The 20,824-nt window shown below is 36.4% G+C and overlaps 1 protein-coding gene across 2 annotated transcripts in view; it reads left to right on the top strand.

Annotated features, from left to right (window-relative positions):
* Positions 1 to 20,824, top strand: part of LOC109095504 (disintegrin and metalloproteinase domain-containing protein 33-like) — a 94,451-nt gene that overhangs the window by 20,063 nt on the left and 53,564 nt on the right. For both annotated transcript variants that reach the window (XM_042760822.1, XM_042760823.1), the window contains exon 3: positions 9,657 to 9,733. In XM_042760822.1, the coding sequence (XP_042616756.1) occupies positions 9,657 to 9,733 (77 nt within the window). The remainder of the gene's footprint in view (positions 1 to 9,656; positions 9,734 to 20,824) is intronic.

The raw sequence follows: 20,824 nt of genomic DNA, 5'->3' as shown, positions 1-20,824 counted from the left end.
CCTTTCATTCGCCGCTCCATCACAGTCACTCTCTGTATGGCTCTATCTTTTTTATTCCATCCTTCTAACTCACTCTCCCCCTGTCCTTTCTCAACCTCCAGCAGCATTTTTTTCTGTCTCTCTCTTGTCTCCAGTTTTGCACTGAAAGTGTTATACTTTTTGACCTCCTGAAGTAAAACCAACATTTGAATTGAATTGAATTGAGCCTGAAGTCCCACTTTAAGTGGAGTAGTTAAAGTTGCTGCTGAATTTGCAGCTTTGGTGGAATAGGCTCATTTGTCTTAGGACGTAGGTGCCCAAGATGAACCTGCCTGGCATTTGGGTCATGCTCACAAGTAGGTGAATACGTGTTCCTCGTATAAAAATAACTGGTTTAATAGGATTTTTTTTTGTGTGTTTTTTTTTTTTTTTTTTTTTGTCAGTGTGTGCTAGTCCGAAGGTAGGTCGGTGTGTTAAAGAATTGATAAGCCACATAATAAGACAGTCTGGCACAGTCCACATGCTCCAACTGAAAGTCGCCTTCATGGTTCATATAAAATGAGGTAGGGAATTTAGAAAAGCAGCACTGAATGCTCAGACATACACACACCCAGACATCAGCACACAAAACAGCATCATACAAAAACTAGCTCAGACATGGCCATATTTATTATTTAATAATGTTTATTCATTCAGTGTTGTTTTGTTGGACAGATGAGTCACTTTCAGTGAGAGGTGGATGTGCGTGAGGATGACTGGCCAAAAATATATTCACTTTAATGATTCTTTTGGAGGACATCAGAGTTTTTATTAAAGTAAAGACCGGTTATTATGTTGTGAGTCATATTTTCATTTCTAAAACAGTCTGGACATATGCTCAAAAATGTGGACATTCAGAGATTTTGCAAGGTAATTAAGAAATCAGAGTATGCATTCTGCTACTGTGCCAGTGTCAGATTTAAGTGAGTGTATGTGCATGATTGTTTGTTTGTTTGTGTGTCCTCCCTACTGTAAAGCATCTCAGTCTGAATTGTAAGTCTTTGAATGTATTTTTACTCAGGTCTTCGGGTAGATACTACAGTGCCATTATTCTCAAAGACATTGAAAAAGTTTTAGAACAGTAAGATTTGTAATCTTAATAAATGGTATCATAAATGTAACAAAAATGTTATGTTATAAAATCTTATTATTATTATTCTTAATACTAAGATATTTTTTTTTTTTTTTTTTTTTTTTGAGCAGCAAATCAGCATATTAGAATGATTTCTGATGGATCATGTAATACTAAATATATTACTGTGGTATCTACATTTTCTGAAAATATTTCACAATATTACTGCTTTTGCTGTATTTTGGATCAAATAAATGCAGGCTTAGTAAGCAGAAGAGATTTTTTTTTAAAAACATTAAAAATCTTACTGTTCAAAAACCAACTGGTAGTGTAATACAGGTAATAACAGCTGTAAAGAATTATCTCTGTGTCAGGTATTCTTGAAAAGATGCTTTTATTATATGTTCAGCATAAAGGCCACTGAACACTAGAATAAAGTTAAGAATGTTTTGTATTCCCAGAAACATTTCTTAAGAATGTACCAATCTTTTTTCTTCTTTCTCTGTTTTAAATCTTTAAAAGATAAGATGTTTAAATTTATTGGGATGCTTTAAATAATAGGCATTACAACAGAACACTAGCTATATATAATACGGTAACACTTTAGAATAGGGATTCACTATTAACTACAACTTTCCCCTCAATAAATTCCTAATCTGCCGCTTATTAATAGTAAGTAAGGTATTTGTTAAGTTTAGGTATTGGGCAGGATTAGGGATGTAGAATAAGGTCATGTAGAATAAGGCATTAATATGTGTTTAATTAGTACTAATAAATGGCTAATATTCTAGTAATATGCATGCTAATAAGCAACTAGTTAAGAGACCCTAAAATAAAGTGTTACCAAATATTGTTGTAACCTGTTGTAATTGCTGTAACTCACTCTAGATAAAAGCATCTGCTAAATGAATAAGTCTAAATGTAATCTCAAAACCCAAAATATAGCACTTTCTCGATCTGGCAAAATCTAATCTGATTGGCTAGTTTTACGTAACGTCTGGGAGTCAGGATGCTTGAGTCTGTCTTAAAATCAAGTGGTGTTTACAACATACAAGGTTGAGGAAGAACTAATTATATACATATACAGTATATATACTGACCTTCAGATATTTCCGAAAAACCTGCCACATCATGTAAAACCACAACAAATTGTGAGTTGCTGACATGTCAGTCAGACACTCTCTTCCTGTAAAAGCAGACAGTTCTTGGCCAGAATAAACTAAACAAGATCAGTAGTCTGAGATTGAGGCCTAAGATAAATATAGAAAAGTAACCTCTATCAAAATCCATATTTGATGGTCAGGGGCATTGGTTTGAACCGTTCGGGATGTGTTCCCCCAGATCATCTTTGCTGTGTCTCTTGTGTGTCTCTTCTTCAACATAGTCACACACGAAGAATGAGCGATGATGAGTCCTCCAGGATGGAATGTCATAAGGAAACTTTCTAAATTTGATCTGGTGCACACAACTCCCTTAATGGTAGACAAGTTATATATAAAAAAAAAATTGTCCTCATAGCTGATTCCAAATCTCTCATAGCCGTCTGTCTCCAAAAGCTGATAACTGCGCTATAAAAGTCTCATATGTGTAGCACTTGGAAGCTCAATAATTTCTTACCGCCATTAGTCAAAATGTGTCCAGTAAGTTCAAAGGAAAATGTGTGCACAAAGAAATACAGTTACCAAGAATTTACTTCTTTACCAAGTGAATATGAAACTAGGACAATTTGTCACATTGAGAAGTGAGTGGATTTAATGTGAAATCACATTTCCTTTGATTCCCTCGGCTGATGTAAACACATTCATGAGGTTCCTCTCTGGTCCCAGTCTATACTATTATGTGCTATCATGGTTTCAACTCTGAAAAAGGATGTCATGTTTCTAAACCTATCAGAATATTTACCCGAGCAAAGCACAATTTGGCATTCTGTGAAGCAATCTTTGTGAAAAAGAGAGTGTGAAAGTACGTCAAATTTGAATGCATCTCTGTACCTTCCTTGTTTTTACCAACTCACATGGCAATACATTATTCTCAGCCCCTCCAGCTCTCATTGCTGCATCCAGAATTCATTATTGCAATGTGGAAATGCCTAACCTAAAATACATTTATACAGATCATTACATCATTTGGAAGAGTAATAGCAAGCATAAGGAGAGTTTGAAAGTCAACACTGTTTTTAAAGGGATGCAGTAGCTCACACTTAGTTCACCCATTTGTCTGACTTTCTTCCATGAAACACAAAAGGAGAAGTTTAGCAAAATATCACAATTCCTCTTTTCCATACAATGAAAGTGAACGAGAATGGATTCTGGCAAGCTCCAAAAAAGACAGCCATAAGATTATAATAAAAGTGATCAGTATGAACTATATTCAAAGTCTTCTGAAGCCATATTATATTACTGTGTAACAAACAAAATTAAATTTATTTCAGCACTCAAATTTCATTCGGATTTATGTATTTTCAATATTTTTTATTTTCAGTATTTTCAAACATGAGACAGCAAACCACGTTTGTTGGCAGTGATGCCAAATGTTATTGGTTTTAATCTTCAGAAGCTAAGGCAGAGGGGATGATTGATATATACCATCCCCTTTTATATACTGTATATAACAGTTCTTACAGGTTTGGAAGCATAAAAATGAACAGCTATTCCTTTAAATTTTTCTTTTATGTTCTATTGTGTATGAAAATGCTCAGCTGATATGCACGCTTTGGCACAAATACAAAGTCCCAGTATGGTGCAGTCTTTCACAACACTACAAGCTTGCAGCCCAGCATGAGCTCTGGGATTGCAGATACCACGCGCCTGAGTGCCCACCTCCCTGGCTTTGTGTTGCTCTTTCATTTATCATTCAGATGTAATCATGTCAACAGAGGAACAACTGATTCCCCTCATATGAATATTTAAACTGAGGTGATGAAGTGTGTGGATAGGTGTCCGCAAGTGTTTGCTTAATTTAAACTTTTTAAAGGAAAGATATTTTTATTAGAGGAAGGTGTCTGGGGACGGGGGGGGGGGGGGTTATTTTATTTCTACATACTATTCAGGACCTAAACTAAATTGGTTGTGCCTGTGTCACAGAGTGCACATAAAACCAACACAAATCAAGCATTTGTCAAGAATAAAATGTTAACCCTCTGGTCAAGTCTAAGGGTATTTTTTGGGGCCTGGAGAAGTTTTTGTCATGTCCTGACATTTGTGCTTTTTTCAGTTTCTTATAAATATCTAAATGGCTAAAGTCTAATCTCACTGTAATCAGCACAAACTAGGCTATAATAATATGTGAGCAGCATGTATGTACATGATTGTGTTTTTGAGAAAAAAAAATGTTATGCGTGGTTAGTGAAAAACTAAAAATGTTAAATCACTTGAAAAAGGCAATAAAACACATACTGTATAGAAAATTGGTTCCCAGGAATTTTGAGAACTGGAGCTTGTAGCCTGGAATTTTTTTTTTCTAAATGATGTGAAAATCATCTTGTTTACTCACTTACAGAAAACAATATATTGATTTAAATTTTCTAAGACACTTACTCTGTTGGTAAAAGTCATATGCGAGTAGGCGTCAACTATCATGAATTCACACCTGAGAAGACAAAGGCCTGCATAAAGAGCTGCATAATGAGCCATTCAGTCAGCTGTGTCACTGAGAGGGATAAGTTACAAGAAAGAATGTGAGGACAAAATAAATCTATATAATTTTATGTTTGTAGTTTATTTAGAATATATTTAATTATCCCACAACATAATTTAATATTCACTTGTGAGTGCAGTTAAACAGTTTATTAGGAAAATCAAAGCTGACTTTCAAACTGATTTTTTTGCATCATTACTCCAGTCACACAATCCTTCAGAAATCCTTTTAACAATCTTATTTTCTACAAACAAAAAAACATTTATTGTTATTATTATCATTATTATTATTATTATTATTATTATTATTATTATTATTATTAATGTTTGAAAAGAGCTGAGGATATTTTTTTTTTTAGTTTTTTAGGGGGGATAAATTGAAAGAACAGCAATGATTGTTACATTTGTTACAGTTACATCTATTGTTACATTTATATTATTTACATCAAGCTTTTGAATGGTATAGTAGTGTATATTGTTATTGAAACTTCATAATATTTCACTTGATTATACATTTAGTCAGGAATTATAGTTTGGAAAAAGTCTTTGGAAAAAGTCTAACTAGTAAAATGTTTACACGTTATGTGAAAACTAGTACAAGTATATAAATAAATAAAAAGAGACTTACTCATGTTTATGAACTCTGCTGAATAAAGTGCTTCATTCTTTTTTCTGAGGAAATCCAAATCTCAAATCCTCAACCCACATGACATCTTTTTGGGGTGATTTATGTCTTATTCCTATCATCGCGAAGCAAACAGTAAAATAATAAAAACTTGAAGAACAGTCTCGCTGCGTTGTCTTCTGTTGTGTGGGCGTATTCAAAAGCCGCGCGCTTCAGTGAAACATTTGAATCTCAAAAGCGCGCTCGGCGCGGGGGGCGTGGTCGCATTAGAAGATAATGAAGGGAAACGTGAAAAACGGACATCGCGTTGTTTTCATATGGATTACTTTATCACAGAATAGTTGGTATTTTAGGGAGAAGTTGTTTAGTTTAAAAGTAGACATGTCAGGCTTTCTATAGATATCTCTTTCATGTCTCTTCGTTGAGTATTCACTGAGTTACAGTTCATTTTAATGACGCATTTGTATCTGAAGATCAGCGCAGACAAAGGCTGCAGACAGCACTCCTTGTTTGTTATCTTTTATTTTATAAGTGCACAAAGTTTTTTTGTTATTATGTCTGTATACAAAAAAAAAGTAGACCCTTTACAGATTCGATTGATGTATTGCACTTATCTGTACGATCAAAACTGAAAGTGTAATTTAAGTTCTTTTCGGGGTTATCAGGAGAAAATACCCCAAAACGCGTATACGCGTTAATCGACTCCAGAGGGTTAAACGATGAGTGATTTAGGGAATGCCGACATGTTTTGATTGCTAAGTCTGGGGATATGAATTCCAATGGCATTACTTACGAGACTTCACGCAAAACATTACTACAACATGTGTCATCTACACTTCTGTACAATCACTTCAAGCAGTCTCTCTTTGCGTCATTATCTTTCTATCTCCCCTTTTCTACCATCCATTTCTTCTGTTGTCCTCTGACATCTTTTCTCGTCCCTTCACATGTCTCTTTGACAGCATCATGAAACTCTTGGGGTTGGTAAGTGATTGCATATTCAGGAAAAGTGACCCCATCTGCAACTCCTCATTTCTTTCATCTAAAGCTGTCCCCATTTGATTTGTGAGATGTGAACTCGTCTCAAACCTACTCGTCTCTTCTTGCTTTATTCCATGGAGCTAAACTCCCCCTCAGCCTAGAACATTCTGAAAGATGTCTGTGTGTAGTCATGTGGTTTCTAATGCATTTCCTTTCTTCACATAGAAAATATGGCTTTATGTTCCAATAATTTCTCCACAGTTGCATCAGAAATTAGATTTGTACTTGTTGTGAAGAATACGTGGTACTTGCCCATGCAAAAGTTTGCAAGGGTCTTATACAGGGATGCCAAGGCATTTCTGTGGGTGCTGTGTGGCTCCTACATTTTTGGGGAAAAATACAGTACAATGGCTCGTTTCCACTGAGCTGTACGGTACAGTACAGTTCAGTACGGTACACAATTATTTCCATTTCCATTGTCAGAAGTTAGTAAATGGTACAAAAATAGAAAACCGTACCATTTTGGGCCCTTCCGTTGGGGTACCTAGTACAGTAGTTCTGTACTTAAAGGGTGGAGCTACTTACTGCAGATCTTTGATTGGTTGACAGAGAATCGTCAATTGCACATGCTACAAGTGGAATGACAACACAAGGGAAATAAAGTGTCTGCTTCCTGATATATCTGAAGTTCCTCCTTCAGTGTAAGTCAAATTAATTTAGATTTTTTTGTTTACCAGTTTACCATTTGCCAAGTGAAAATTTTATGAATATTTAAAAAAGTAAAACACAGAATGCTCCATCAAACCACTCAATTTTAGGTATCTTATTTGTCCGTAGCACTAATACTGTTTTCAAAAACCTCTAACCTTTAGTATGAGCAGTAGCAAGTAGCAAGGAGGATAGTAATAACTCACAAACGCTTCCACCTTCAAATTACTTTCTCCGAATGTGCTAGCAGCAAGATGTTTCACATTTTGAATCATTCTTTTTCACTGCTGCTCCAGTCATTTTATGTGTGATCCCTATAGGGGTACTGTTTATACAACATTTTCCCCAAGCTCTATAGAACTTCTTACTGACTTTAGTTGCCGCTGGACTAAGAGATTTTCCATTTGTATCGCAGGACTTTTGATGACTGGAGGGAGGAGTTTGTGTCTACTGATATCTGACTTCTTGGAAAGCGTTTACATGGAGGATCAAAGTCCTCAGCCTCCTACCCGTTTTATCTGCTAGCACAGCTAACCACAAGCAGTGCATGCAGAGCAAACACATGCTAGATGCTAGCTCTTGCCCGTTGGCTTCCACACTGTTTGTTCTCTTAATGGCAGGGTTTAAGTGTGAAGCTGACTGGGTGACATGGTTGAATTTTTTGGAGAGAGTTCTTTACTGAGGATTTGACTTCCATATTTTTAAGCTTTAAAAATCACTGTCAATAACTCTTAGACTTGGAGGGTTTGAAGTAGGGCTGCACAATTAATCGAATTTCTAATCGGGATTACAATTATGGATGCCACAATTACGTAATCATTCAAAGCGGCAATTAATCGTTCAAAGTCCACTTATGTTATTCTGCATGCCAAAGATGCATTTTTTCTTTCTACATGTTATCTTAAGGGTTTTTCCCATTATTTTAATTTTATTTTTGTATACCATTATAATACCATTCATAATTTTACTTTTTTATAATTTAAAGAAGAAACAAATCTGATGTATAGTTGACATTTGAGGCTTAATACTATAGAAAAGCACAAAGTCTTTCAGTTAGAATGCTTTCAGCTTGTTTATTTTCATATAAAAATCCTTCAAACAATGGTATAAACATCAATCAATGTAAATTGTGATAATCGTAATTAATAATCGCAATTACAGTTTCAAGGCAATAATCGACAATTATGATTTTTGTCTGATTTGATTTTTGTTTGAATTCAACATTAGATTTTTTGATTTTTGTTTGAATTCAACATTAGATCAAAATTTATTTATTTAAATATAGACTACTGTATATATAGATTTTACAAATTTCACTAGGGCTGCGTTTTTTTAATCAAAAATACAGTAAAAACAATAATATGGTGAAATATTGTTTCATACATGTAAGTACACAATTATTGTTATTGAATTTTTGGCAGCCGTTACTCCCGACTCAAGACAAATAATTTGAATCTGCTGATTTGGTGCTCAAAGAAACATTTCTTCTTATTATTACTGTTGTAAACAGTTGTGCTGCTTAATATTTTTGTGAAAACTATGCTATATTTTTTCATTTGCTTGAAACAGAAATCTTTTGTAACAATGTAAAAGGCTTTAAATCTCACTGACCCCAAACCATTAAATAGTTGTGCACATTGCCAGTCGTATTGTGCAGGATTCATCAGTGCTTATTATTCCAAAGACAAATTGTCTTCTGAATATTTCATCAAATTGCTTCAACTATGAAAATAATTTTCTGTTGACATCAACTTTGTTGCACAGACTATTGGATAATAGTAAATCCTTACCTGCATTTTGCCTTTGAATATTCTGTTCAAGTAAGTTATTTATATAGCACATTTACAACAGCCACTAGGCTGACCAAAGTGCTTACCAGAGGAGCAAGATTAGAAGAGAATATAACATACAAAAAATATATAAGATAGAACATGCAAAAAAACAGACCAGACAGCAGAATTAAGAACAACATAGTTAAGACTTACCATATAGCAGGAGGACTAAAACAAAATTTCAAACTCAATTTAATATTCTGTTTTGTTACTTTACAGCAGTGGAGTAAAGTATTTGAGTAAATGTAATTAGTTAATGTACTTGAGTATCTTTTTGGCTGCTTTGTAGTTTTACTGAGTATCAGAGGTATTAGCAGCTTTTACTCATCACTGCATTTTTGAATAGGTATATGTACTCTTTACTCCAATATTATAATGAGTCATGCAATTACTCATTACATTTTGCATGGCACCTAACTTTTTTCTGTAGCACTTTATTTCTGCTACAAAAGAAGCAATATTGCCATCTTCACTGAGACTTGAGTGTACTTAAGTACTGCTTAAGTGTACTTAAGTACTGCTAAAATCAGATACTCTAAGACTTTTACTCAAGTCGTAATTGGTGACTTGTAACTTGTAACTGAGTCAAGTATGGTTTTCAGGTACTCTTTACACGTCTGCCTTACAGAGGAATATGGGTTATGTTGCCATTTCTTAATGATTATAAAGTAATAATACTCATTGTCAACTCAACTAATTGTCTTATGACACCAGTTCTTTTCACAGAAATGACATGGATAGCTCAGATTTTTAAATTGAACAGAGTTCTATTTCTGTTTCATCAGGACCAGTTCCCAGAGAGAGGGGAGATTCTTGTCTCAGCCCAGGACTTGAAATTGGTTCTACAAGTTGAACGAAATCAGTAAGTAATCTCTTTAAATCACTTACTCATACATATAATTGAAGAAAAATGTATCTGATTACAAGGTACTGACGTAGGGACATTTGCAGAACACCCTCACACAATCTTTGAAATGACTCTTATTTTGTTTGTTTCACACTTCTTACTGACTAACTGGAAGATTTCATAATTCCCATCTCAGTAGTTGTGAGTGGACTACTCAGTAAATAAAAAGGAAGTGGAATAATGAATTGATCTTCTAAGAAAAGGGAACAAGTATCCCCATCACCTTCTGATTGTTCTGCCAAATGCTGAGATGAACCAGTGCAATGGAGTCACAGACTGAGTCTGACTGTACTGGAAGCCTTTTGGGGATAGATTGCCTTATCCTTCTCAGAAATTGCAAGACCACATTAATGTTACTTGGCAGAGTTAATGTTTATTTTAACCACATATGAACCTTGCATTCCCTTGCAGTCTTGGCCAGTCTGGTTTTTCAAATGTAGGTCAGAAGAAAGGACACAAGCGCTGACACACATAAACATCGAGCAGCCTGACTTCCTGAGTATTGTCGAGGCTCGAAGGAACCCTCAAAGCAGTCTGGCAGTCTTTACAAGACAAAGTACTCTCCAAGCAGGTCGAAGTGAAGAAAATGAGGAGAGTCAGGGCATAGAGGACTGGCATAGAATCTAGATCACAGCCGCATTGTAATGGCCCAGGAAATGGAGGGTAGCTTGAAGACTTTTTAATGAATACACTCAATCTATAGACTAAGCTTTTCTTGAAATAGATAAAAGAAGGTGCATTACTTGAGTGTATATGCCATTTGTCTAATTGCTTCTTTGCATTGCATCTCTTGCAGTGAAGTGCTTTCAACACACAACAGGAAGGAGAGCATACAGAAACGGAAATGTTATTTTCAGATGTTAGGGCAGAAGGTGTCTGGTTTGTGAAAAGGGACATTTCAAAAGAAGAACACCTGTTTTTCTGCGCACCATAGGGCAATTTTTTTTTTATAGAATTTATATATTATAAAGCAGTGGTGGACAAAGTACACAGATCAAGTACTTGAGTAAAAGTAGAGATACCCTAATAAAATATCACTCCAGTAAAGGTATTTAATACTCCTTTTCAATTTTAATCGAGTAAAAGTACAAAAGTATTTGATTTTTAATGTACTTAAGTATAACAAGTAAAAAGTACTGATCGATGAATGTGCATTTCTTTTGTAATTTAATATACTTTTATATTTGATAATTTATATTGATAATATATATTTCATTTAATTCTATTGCTCAAAATACCTGGGGGAGGGAGGCTTGGTGGGTTGTTGCTGGGTCTGACATCAACATGAATAATTATGACAACGTTTTTAGGAAATGTAATGGAGAAAAAAGTCAAATGTTATGCTTTGGAATGTAGTGAAATAAAAGTTCCTCAAAATAAAAATACTCCGATAAAGCACGGATACTTGAAAAGTCTACTTAAGTACACTAAAGTTAAAATATTTCAATTGCATTGTCAATTATGTAGCAATGTAGGAAGCAGAACTAGAAGTCACTTTTACACCAAGCATAGTGTTATGTTTATTATTAATTCCATAGCTAATGGAAGCATAAAAAAATGCATCTGTGGATGAGACTAATGAGAAACCTCGCTTCGGACCAGTTGTTGTTCCTAACAAGAGATAGTACTCAACTCAAGTCAAGTCACATTTATATGTATATCGCTTTATACAATATATATTGTGTCAAAGCAGCTTTACAGTGTTAAACAGGGATATAGTGTGTCAATAATTCAAACAAAATAAAATTCTGCTGTAGAGCAGCTCTAAAAAGAGGATAATCGTAAATTTTTTTAATTTAAGGGCAGTTCGTTGTTGATTCAGTGATGTCATCATCCAGCTCAGTTCAATTTTCATCCAACAGTGTCTATGCAATCAAGTCGACAATATAGCCAAAACATTATAAGTGTAGACTAATTTAAATGCACACATTTATGAACACAACAGGAAAAAAAGAAAAAGAAAAAAAGGCTACAAAATTATGAAATTGAAGTAGATTTAAATGAAATACTGTAATACTTTTTCATCATAGATGCAATTATGTATTGTGCAGCTCTAATACACTATCCATTTCAATAAAAAGTTGAATAAACAGAACCAAAGAATTGGCATAGGCAGTCTTGGTGGTTTAACCCTGAGCTCATTTTGAAATATCAGTAAAGGTCAACTTTAGACTGCAATTCTGACCTCGGTCAGCTGGGGTTAAAGGTCACCAGTCTTATGGCTGTGTTGCATTACGTGTGATCCATAATGTGACTATAAAAACCTCTAGAAAACCTTCAGGCATATTTTTCCCTTATATGGAAGTGCTTAGAAATCATTTTCTGGGTGAATATGTAGGCATATTTTAAATGGCTCTTGAATAGCTTCATTGTGTATTGCATACAGCAAACTCCTCTATTCCATTTTTTGTCTCCATGAGAATTACAAAGTAAGAGCCTCTCATTCTGCAAATGACAATAAGAAATAGGTACAATTTCGCATTGTTTCCCCATCACACAATTTCGGACAAGCGCAAGGTTTTGGCATTTTATTCGTAGCCAAGCTATTTGTGATGTAAATGAGCATATTTATGTTTGTTTGCATCTAAGCTGGTATTTAACTGAAAGGATGAGAGACCAGTTAAAGAGAGTGAATGAGCAGATACACGCGGATGACAGGCGTGTTTTAGGCAGTTTATAAGCTGGAGTAATGTGTTTTAATCTCTTCTGGGGAGGATCTTACCACATATTTTAATTAAATTTTAAACTGTATAATGGAGAAATATGTCCTCTGATATTTGGTATTTTAAGGTACTACACTGATTATTTTAGTTTACTCACAGTGGCATTGTGAGGTGGTCTGTGGGTTTCTTTTGAGGTCAAGTGGTTTGTGAAAAAGGTTGCTTTTACATCTAAAGATCATTTTAAAGAGAAACTGGAGGAGATCATGGTGTATCAGAGGTGAAAGAGATTAATAGAGTTTATATTGCCTAATATGAGAGAGAGAAACTGGAAGGGAAGGAAGGAAAAGAATGGAGGACGAGAGGGGTTTAGAGCATGGAGAGTGGTGATAAGGAGACAGAGGATAGAGAGCTGAAAAGAACATGAAAAGGGAGATGAAGAGTCCAGACAGGTGGTTTGGTCCAGTGGTAGTTTAACTCCCAAGAGCCGAACCTCATATCCCATCAAAGCTGAAGTGATTGACCTACATGTATTTTAATGTATTCACCCCATAGGATATGTTATTTAATATATATTTATTTATTTATTTATTTATTTATTTTGGAATTGCAGCACATGTTCGGGATTAAGCTAACAGTTGCCTGTATAATTCAACACAGTCACAACTCATGAACTTTTAAAACCTTGGCAGAGGTGTCATTGTATCACTAATAATCAGGGTGGACAATTAAATGAAATGTTTAATCTGAATGACCACATGTATGATGTTACGGAGAGACTGAGATGAGAAGCATGCGGATCCATTTGCAAAGCTTTATTCTTAAACATGGTCATAACAGGCAAGGATCAGAAAATGGCACACAGGTATATTGAGGGCAAGACAAGAGTAATCCAAAGCGGACGTGGTCAAATGGCGGCTAACAGTATCCAGAGGGCTTGACAAGAGGGGTAATCCGACAACATGAGCAATAGTCCAGGCAAGGTGCAAACACAGTCTGAACGACAAGACGAAAGGGATAATCCAAGACAGGCTAATAATTCTAGGGCAGGCAACTGACAGACAGGATGAGATAAATAGACTGGAATTAAGACTAATATAACAAGACTAAACTAGATTCAGAAAACTAGGACAGGAATCTGGCTCCATAAAGTTCTACCACTTAGAGAGCGATAAACGCAAACAATACTTGGCAGTGAATGGTGGTGTGAGACTGATTTATATACTGTGTGTTATTGGTACACTGTAAAAAAAGAAAAGTTGACATAACTTTAAATTTCAAGGCAACTTGCTGCACAGCTTTTTTGAGTTTAGTCAACTTTTAAACAAAGTAGTTCACTTAACTCAATTCACTGAGTAAGGTCACATATCTCTCAACTTAAGATCTTTTGTTTAGCTGATTGAGTTTTTATAGCTAAAAAAACGTAGAAAATTATAACATTTCAACTTTTAATGTTATTTTCACTTGACTTAATAAAGTTCGTTCAGTTGACTAAAATGTTTTTAAACATTACAAGGTTTAAAAAAAAAAAAAAAACTACTACATGCTTGATATTTTAGTCCAGGTTTTATTTCAAACCAGCAACACATTGGTAATGTAAAAAAAAACAACAATGTTAAACAGTTTACCCATACTCATCTTTAAACAATTAATGAAAAGAATAGGTTAAGAGTAACGTTATTTAAACATTCAAAGTGTTATCACATTTGATCCTTAAAACTTTAAATGTTCTATGTTTAACATTTTAAATTAACACGTTAGTTAAAGGAAAGGAAGTTAAAAGGAACTCCCTGTCTTTTTGGGACTTTAGCTTATTCACCATATGCACCAGAGTTAGATAAGTCCATACATACCCTTCTCATCTCTGTGCGTGCTGTAACTCTGTCTGACGAACCCACAGCTAGCCTAGTTTAGCACAAAGACTGGAGGTAAATGGCTCCAGCTAGCATACTGCTCTCAATAAGAGTCAAAATAACACCAATTTTCCTATTTACGTTTTGATTTGTATAGTCACAGCGTGTACAAATAACAAGGTCACATGAGACACAGCCATCTTCTTACCATATACATACTGGGAACTATATTCTCAGAAGGCGAAGCACTGCTATTCTGTGGAGTGATAAGCGCAACACTCTGAGCGAACTCTCTGCTCAACACAGGGCTTCTCAGGTGCTGCAAGCAAATCACTATATACACTATACAAATCAAAACATAAATAGGAAAATTGGTGTTATTTTGACTCTTATTGAGAGCAGTATGCTAGCTGGAGCCATTTACCTCCAGTCTTTGTGCTAAGCTAGGCTAGCTGTGGGTTCGTCAGATAGAGTTACAGCACGCACAGAGATGAGAAGGGTATGTATGGACTTATCTAACTCTGGTGGATATGGTGAATAAGCTAAAGTCCCAAAAAGACAGTGTGTTCCTTTCACGTTTGTGCTTAAAGTGCTGAAACAGTGGCACAATGTTTTTCACAACCTCAAGTTTACAGTTGAACCAAAAACAATTCACAGTAATAGCTTAGTTTTGAGCGACAGTACCCTAGCAGAACAATGAGTGCCCATCTCCCTTCTCAATAACCTCGAAAGTGTATTTCAGTTGTTTTTGGGTCCTCAAAATCCAAGGCAAACAGAATGCCGAACAGGTATGCAAGTGCAGGCTAACGTTTGTGCTTAAAGTGCTGAAAGAGTGGCACAATGTTTATCACAACCTCAAGTTTACAGTTTAACCAAAAACAAGTCAAACAAAATGCAAGCACATTGCAAAAAAAAAAAAAAAAAAAAAAAAAAAACAACAACACTATTTACTTGCATCTAAACTGCTTAAGATACAAACACCTCACAAATGCAACATCACAGTAATAGCTTAGTTTTGAGGGACTGTACCCTAGGAGAACAGTGAGTGCCCATCTCCATGAACACCTTCTCAATAACCTCGAAAGTGTATTTTAGTTGCTTTGGGTCCACAAGGTTCAAGGCAAACAGAAGGCCGAACAGGTATGCAAGTGCAGACTACAAGTCTGGAGCATCTTTCAGTACAATCACCTCCTCCAACACAACAGCAAATTTTGTGACACTGGGCAGTGTGGTGGTGGTGGCATCATCTTCAATTACAATAAGGATTCCCACCTTCATCCCTCTGGTCTGTCTGTCCTCTGGAGTCTTGTCCTAATAATAATAAAAAATAATAAATCAGTATCACTTGACACCAACAAACAACAACAACAACAAAAGAACTATTAAGTAATCCTATACAATGTGCTCTAAAGTTTGCATCCCACTTGCAGAATCTGCAAGATGTTTATCATTTTATATAGTAAATACACAAAATACAATTGGCTCTTTTCAATTTAGTACTGCCCTGAATAAGCTATACCACAAAAAAGCAATTATAACAAACAAGATGGTATATTTTCAGTCATTATTCAGTTTCATTGCAAAATCTATCACAAAATATAAGTGATTGGTGACTGAGGCCGGCTTATTAACTGTAACAAATTGCATTCCCAATCATTGACTAAATCATGGTGTATTTGCAAAAATATACTTTTAATAAAAAATGAATGAATCTTTAAAACAATCTGTTCACTGTTAAAGGGGTGGTTCGGAGTAATTTCAACCTAGAGTCCTATGCACCATGACCGTGAGTCAAACACCCCCCTGTAAATAAGCTCTACTTTTAATAATGTTCGACCAAGGGCAAAAAAGCTTCTATGGGGGTTTTGGCTCGATGTCATGGTGCTAAGGACCCCAGGTTGAAATTACTCCTAACCATCCCTTTAACACAAAAATTCACATTCATATTAGTCACTCATGGTCATGTATTGCAAGATGGTGTATATCTGTTGAAGTAATGAAACATACTCACCAGGCATGTTTTAAAAAGTGCAGAGGAATCTTCACGGAGAAAAATAGGGAGAACTTCCAGGACGGTTTGCTTTCTGTGAGTCACAATGTTTGTGGTCAAACACATACGTATTCATTATTTACATTAAATTAAAAAAAATTAACATATAACATAATGCACCTTTAAATACATGCACACAAATCCATGAACTTTGTCAAATTTGTGAAGATCTTTGCGATCCACAAACAGAAAAACATTTAAAATTGTGTCTGTGAAATTCAGAATTAAATGAATGTCCAGAGATTTGTTCAAATAAAGACATGTTTGTGAATACAATTCTTATCTTTTGTATAAATGTATTACAATTTGTGGTACTTTGAATTCGATCAAATTCATTGCAGACACAAGTTGAAATGCATGTTTGTGGATAGCAAAATAAATACATTTGCAAATTCGATCAAATTCATTGATTTTTGCGCATGTATCTGTAAATGATATCAAATCAAAATCAACTCCATAAAATGATTCTTACTTTAAATGAGACGTTTGCAGTCTTTTCGACTCCGTCGAGTAGTCTGGAAACACGTGAGAAAGCCTAGGCAGGCATCGAAGGGCACAAGGAAAAAATGTGCAGATTTTCACTGACTTTGAGCTCAGTCTGAAATGTGAAATTTATATATTAGCCCACTGTAATGCATATATGAATTTAAGTTTATGATAAAGAGTCGACTTTAAAATATTTTTTTGGTGTCACATTATTGCAAAAGTTCCCAAATTAAATAAAGTTAGTTTAAAATAATAAGTGGCGATTTTGAACTTCTTCTTAACTTAACAAATTACCTCAGGTTCTATTCTAAACATTTTAAATGCTGAAGTTAGGAGACTTGTTAACAGTTAAGCTTAACTTGTGGAAAAACATCATACCGTGCATTACTAACGTTAGCCATAACCAGGGCTCTGCGATCAATATACTTACTACTTACTACAAACGACTTCAAAATAAATGTGTAGAGTTGTATTTAAAATTTATAGATTCTGTGTTTAGCCTGGTTGAAACATGAGCCGAATTCCACAGAAAGGCAGGATGTTGTAAATCAACTCCCAGCACCACAATCTGATAACCAACCAACTCTTTCAGAGAACAGCTTTCAACATTAACACCATTGGAACAATTATTGACAATTTCAATTCGTAGAAGAGATTGTCTAATTTGGGGCAAGTAATCGAAGAAATGGACAGTCTAAACCTCACATGTAAAGCCATGAGATTAAACAGGATCGTTGGATTGACTTCCCCCCACCTAGCAAAACCAGACTGAAATTCCTAAGGAGACCTGTTAACCCCTCTGGTCTCCACAGGAAATATCCTTACTCCCCAGAATGGCACAGAGAATGCCTTCCAATGCATATATGCACCAAAATGAACTCAAAAAAGACTTCTAAATGGATATCAGTCCATTGCTCAACTCCATATCATACATGTAACCCCCACATTTGATTTTAATGTTTCTAATCATTTATTGTGTATGTCTTTTTAAATAACTCTTGAATAGCTTAAGGGATCATATTCATGTTTAGTATGTGTGTGTTCGAATATTCTTGCTTGAAACATTTCTGACCATCAGTTATTTATCAAATGTATCATATTCTTGGTATAGGAATCATGTCCAAATTATACCCTGCCAGAGCGGGAAAATTCGGACCACGAGCTTGATAAGATAACATATGATTTATGAATGGGTGGGACAAACATCGCAACACCACGAGAAAAGACAATATCTAATTGGTCAAGACAACATTTGAGGTGTGGCCAAAAGGCCAGTTTAAATACTCAGGACACCATAAAATTTTGCTTTTAGCTTTTAGCTTTTGTCAAGCTTTTGCTATCAGTCATGCCGGCTTTTAGCTTTGCTTGTAGTTTAAGCTTTTAGTCATGCTTTTAGCGTTTAGTTTTCGTTTAGCTTTTGCTATCAGTCATGCCGGCTTTTAGCCTGTTTTTAGTCATGCTTTGTCATCACTTTTAGCGTTCTTCGAGCGCCGTTCCAGCGTGCTTCGGCCTGCACGTCTGCTGCTACTTAGCCACGATGAGAAGAAACACCACCTAGTCTCGTCAACCTTTACTTCTTTTCTTTTCCGTTTGAGAGTTCGTGTTCTGAGTTAAGTTTTGTAACGCCGTGTCTCCGAGTCTGACCTCGACTGCCCGTTTCAACTTCAGCCAGCCCACAACTCCGCATCTTCAGCCAACGCCCAACCACGGGCTTCCCAAGACGTCACTTCAACGACTACTGAACTTCCAGCCAATCAGCAACTTCGGGAAACCCCCTTTTCAGCGACAACAAAGGGAACCCCGTTAAACAGGCAACGCAAGTAACCTCCAGACTCACATCTGTACTGGTGTTATCTAATATAATTTTAAACCTCATTGAGGAACTCAGTGCGAGGGTTAATTAAGTGATTAAATGGTTGTTCATGTCTATGCAATTTCACGTATTGCTGTAAACTTGGGATTTCACATTTTCATCCTCTTAAACTCACTCTTTCCTAACGTTCTATCCTCCTGCAACTTGTGTGAATGTGTGAGTGCGTGTGCTTATGTGTTAGATTAGTTTATATGTCTTAGATTTATCTAATAAAGGCTTATTTATATTGAAAAGAGAAGTATCTTGTGTTTTGTGCTCACAAGTTAATGTCTTTAAACTGCCGATATTGTTACTGTGCTAATTAATAGTGTTTTCACTATACTTTGGATATTAATATCCAGCGCAGATTTGATGTTAAACGGCTCGTTCAGTGAATCGCTGGCAGTTTCAGTGATCAGCCGTGAAACAGTGATTCTGTTCAAATTCCCTTTAAAATCTTAAATGATTCCCTTTGAGCTAAATTGACCTGTTTCCCTTACAAATGCATATATCCTACTTATTACTTACATAAAACGATGACTTTAAGAAACACGTTGGATGCGAGTAAACCTGTAGGTCTCGCATGCAGACGCTCAAAATGGCTCCTTCGTCTGTCCAGTCTGTTCGATGTTGGCGCACTTCACTGCACATGTGCCAACTTCGTGGTCGTTACAGTGCGCATGCTCCAACCTCCAACCCAACTTGTATGCTTGTTAACTTGCATTTACAAATCGAATTTACAATCAATACTAGGTTGGTCCAGCGATTGTTGAACCAATGTCTTTTCTCTAGTTAAGCCAACATTTTTACATTTAATTGTCCAGTTAACTAAAATATAATCATTAGTCTAACTTTTTGTGAGTTGGATTTTTTACAGTGTAGCAGCTGTGTGTGATTGGTTTCAGGTGAATTTGTGATTAGTGCAATGGAGCATGGGAAATGTAGTCCAGGGTGATGTGTAACAGTCTGTGTGTTGTGGGAGTCAATATAATGGGAGGGCGAACTCTGGTGACAGGTGGACGGAAGTTCATGGACAGGATTCATGACATAGTTCCCCTCCAAAGAGCGGCTTCCAGACACAACTAAAACAGTAAAATCCAGGAGGGTGGTGGAGCGAAGGTGGAACAGGGGGAGGGATGGAGGGCCAGGTCCACGTGGAAGTGGAGAGACTGGGGACTGAGGCAGAGTTGGCAGAGCAGAGCACCAAGGCAGAACCGGCGAAGCAGGAAGCCAGGGCAGAGCCGGCAAAGCAGCTGGAGCTGAGGACAACAATAGCTGAGCAGACGGGTCCGAATGTCCCCACAGTGGAGCAGAAGACCACCAGAGTACGACAGAAGCAGATGGAGTAGAAGACCACCACAGAGGAGCAGAAGACCACCAGGCTGGAACAGACAGAGCAGAAGACCACCACGGAGGAGAAGAAGACCACCAGGTCGAAGCAGGCAGAGCAGGAGAACACCACGGAGAATCAGAAGACCACCAGAGCAGGACAGAAGACCACATGGCTGGAGCAGACGGAGCAGGAGACCACCAGACTGGAGAGGACAGAGCAGAAGACCAGAGCAGGACAGAAGACCACCACGGCGGAGCTGACGGAGCAGAAACCCATGGCAAAGACTGAGACCTAGGGAGAGCAGAGACAGACAACACAGACAGTGCATTCATGGTCTCGGGGACCGAGGCAGGGAACACAAGAAGTTTCCATGGTGACCACTGAATGGGCAGACAGTTCATAAACCAGCTCACTGACTGTAACTGGCAAGATAGATGATTCAAAATCAGATACCCTAGGTAAAACAGGACAGGCAGACAGTTTAAACTCAAGGTCATCGACTGAAACTAGATTGGCAGACATTTCAGTGAGTAAAATGGCAGACAATTCACAGTCAGACTCATTCGCTGAAACAGGGCAGACAGATAGATCAAAATTAAACTCATTGATTGAAGAGGGATAGACATACTGCTCGTTAAATGTCTCTTTGGCAATAATAGAGTTAACAGGGCATACAGAAAGTTCATTTAAGGTTTCTATGGCCATGATAGGCAGGGATAAGAATTCCTGAAAGGCTCTTGTAGTCGCTATGGAACAGTCAGGAAGTTTACAGGCAGCTTCTTCGGCTGGGTTGGTACAGAACGAAAGTTCAT

Source organism: Cyprinus carpio, chromosome A7, assembly GCF_018340385.1.
Source record: "Cyprinus carpio isolate SPL01 chromosome A7, ASM1834038v1, whole genome shotgun sequence".
NCBI lineage: Eukaryota > Metazoa > Chordata > Actinopteri > Cypriniformes > Cyprinidae > Cyprinus > Cyprinus carpio.
This window is presented reverse-complemented; position numbering and strand designations above follow the sequence as displayed.